Source organism: Cebus imitator, unplaced genomic scaffold, assembly GCF_001604975.1.
Source record: "Cebus imitator isolate Cc_AM_T3 unplaced genomic scaffold, Cebus_imitator-1.0 Scaffold2528, whole genome shotgun sequence".
Taxonomy (NCBI): Eukaryota; Metazoa; Chordata; class Mammalia; order Primates; family Cebidae; genus Cebus; species Cebus imitator.
The window spans coordinates 1-1,280 of NW_016109843.1; the positions used below are offsets into that span (position 1 = coordinate 1).

Here is a 1,280-nt window from a genome sequence, read left to right on the forward strand (position 1 = left end):
CACCTTTTCCTGCAGAATACCCTGGGTGCTTTTTGAAGCCAAGTTTCAGGTCAGAACTAAGCATGACTCAGATATGAAATATCACAGGAGCATCCTAGAGTGGCTTAGGGTCTCTGACGGTGACCTAGGCCTCTATTTTGCACCAAAAACTAATGATCTTAACGTTTGCTTTACTTTACTTTTATGTACAATAAAATACATCGTGCAGATTTATCCATGATATTGTTTCCTTCAGAGTGGCCCAATATATTGTACTAACCATTGTTTACACAAGAAATTTCATTATAATTTCACTAACTTAGTGAGCCAGGAAAGCACCAAGAAGGTTTCTTTACTGGATACACCCGATGGGCCCACATGGTACACACCATGTGCAAGGTGATGCAAGGATAGTTCCATGAAAGAGAAATAAGATCAGTTTGTCCCATTTCTTCATCAAGTCCTATATTTCACGCTATGACTCAATCACATTTATACCTCCTATGGTAAAAAGTTTTATCTTCTTTCAGATATAAGTGCCTCTGTGATGCAGGCTGGGTTGGCATCAACTGTGAAGTAGACAAAAATGAATGCCTTTCTAACCCATGCCAGAATGGAGGAACTTGTGACGATCTGGTGAATGGATACCGGTGTACTTGCCCGAAGGGCTTTAAAGGTGAAACAGAAGTACAGCTTTCTGTGTCTGCTCTTTGTCCTCTTGTTGTTGCATACTGCTTCACTCACTCCTTAGTTTCCTTTACTTTTTTCATTCATTCATGTAGCAAACATATTGAGCAATTACAACCTGTAAGGCACTTGGGAGCAAATATATGAATAGCTATAATTTCTACCTTCAGCCTAGCAGAGAGATAACCTATGGAAACAGGAGTATTTAAAATGAGCAGTTAAGACTTTAGTTTTACAGCTTTGGCCAAGTGTCTAATTGTAAGCCTCCTGGTCCAGGTATGAGTCTGTGATAGTTCAAATGGATGTATAGAAGTAAAAAATATTATGCCTACTATAATTAAGATAGTAGTACTATCAAGGAAGAATCCACATGTTCAGAACTCTTTCAACAAACTTCTTTACACATTGAGTTATTCTTAGGTACTTAGTCATCCTTTGGTCTACATCAGAGGTCCTCAACCCTCAGGCCGCAGATCAGTACCTGTCTGTGGCCTGTTAGGAACCAGGCCACACAGCAGGAGGTGAGCACCCAGTCAGGGAGCAAAGCTTCATCTGTATTTATAGCCACTCCCCATCACTCGCATTGCTGCCTGAGCTCCACTTCTGTCAGATCA

At 40.6% G+C, this 1,280-nt stretch overlaps 1 protein-coding gene across 1 annotated transcript in view; it reads left to right on the forward strand.

The window, feature by feature from the left end:
- Positions 1-489: 489 nt before the first annotated feature.
- LOC108299168 (neurogenic locus notch homolog protein 2-like) overlaps positions 490-1,280 on the forward strand; it is a gene marked incomplete at its 5' end in the record, with an annotated part of 44,163 nt that continues 43,372 nt past the window's right edge. Inside the window, one exon of the mRNA XM_017521521.2 lies at positions 490-655. Coding sequence (XP_017377010.1) covers positions 490-655 — 166 coding nt within the window. The remainder of the gene's footprint in view (positions 656-1,280) is intronic.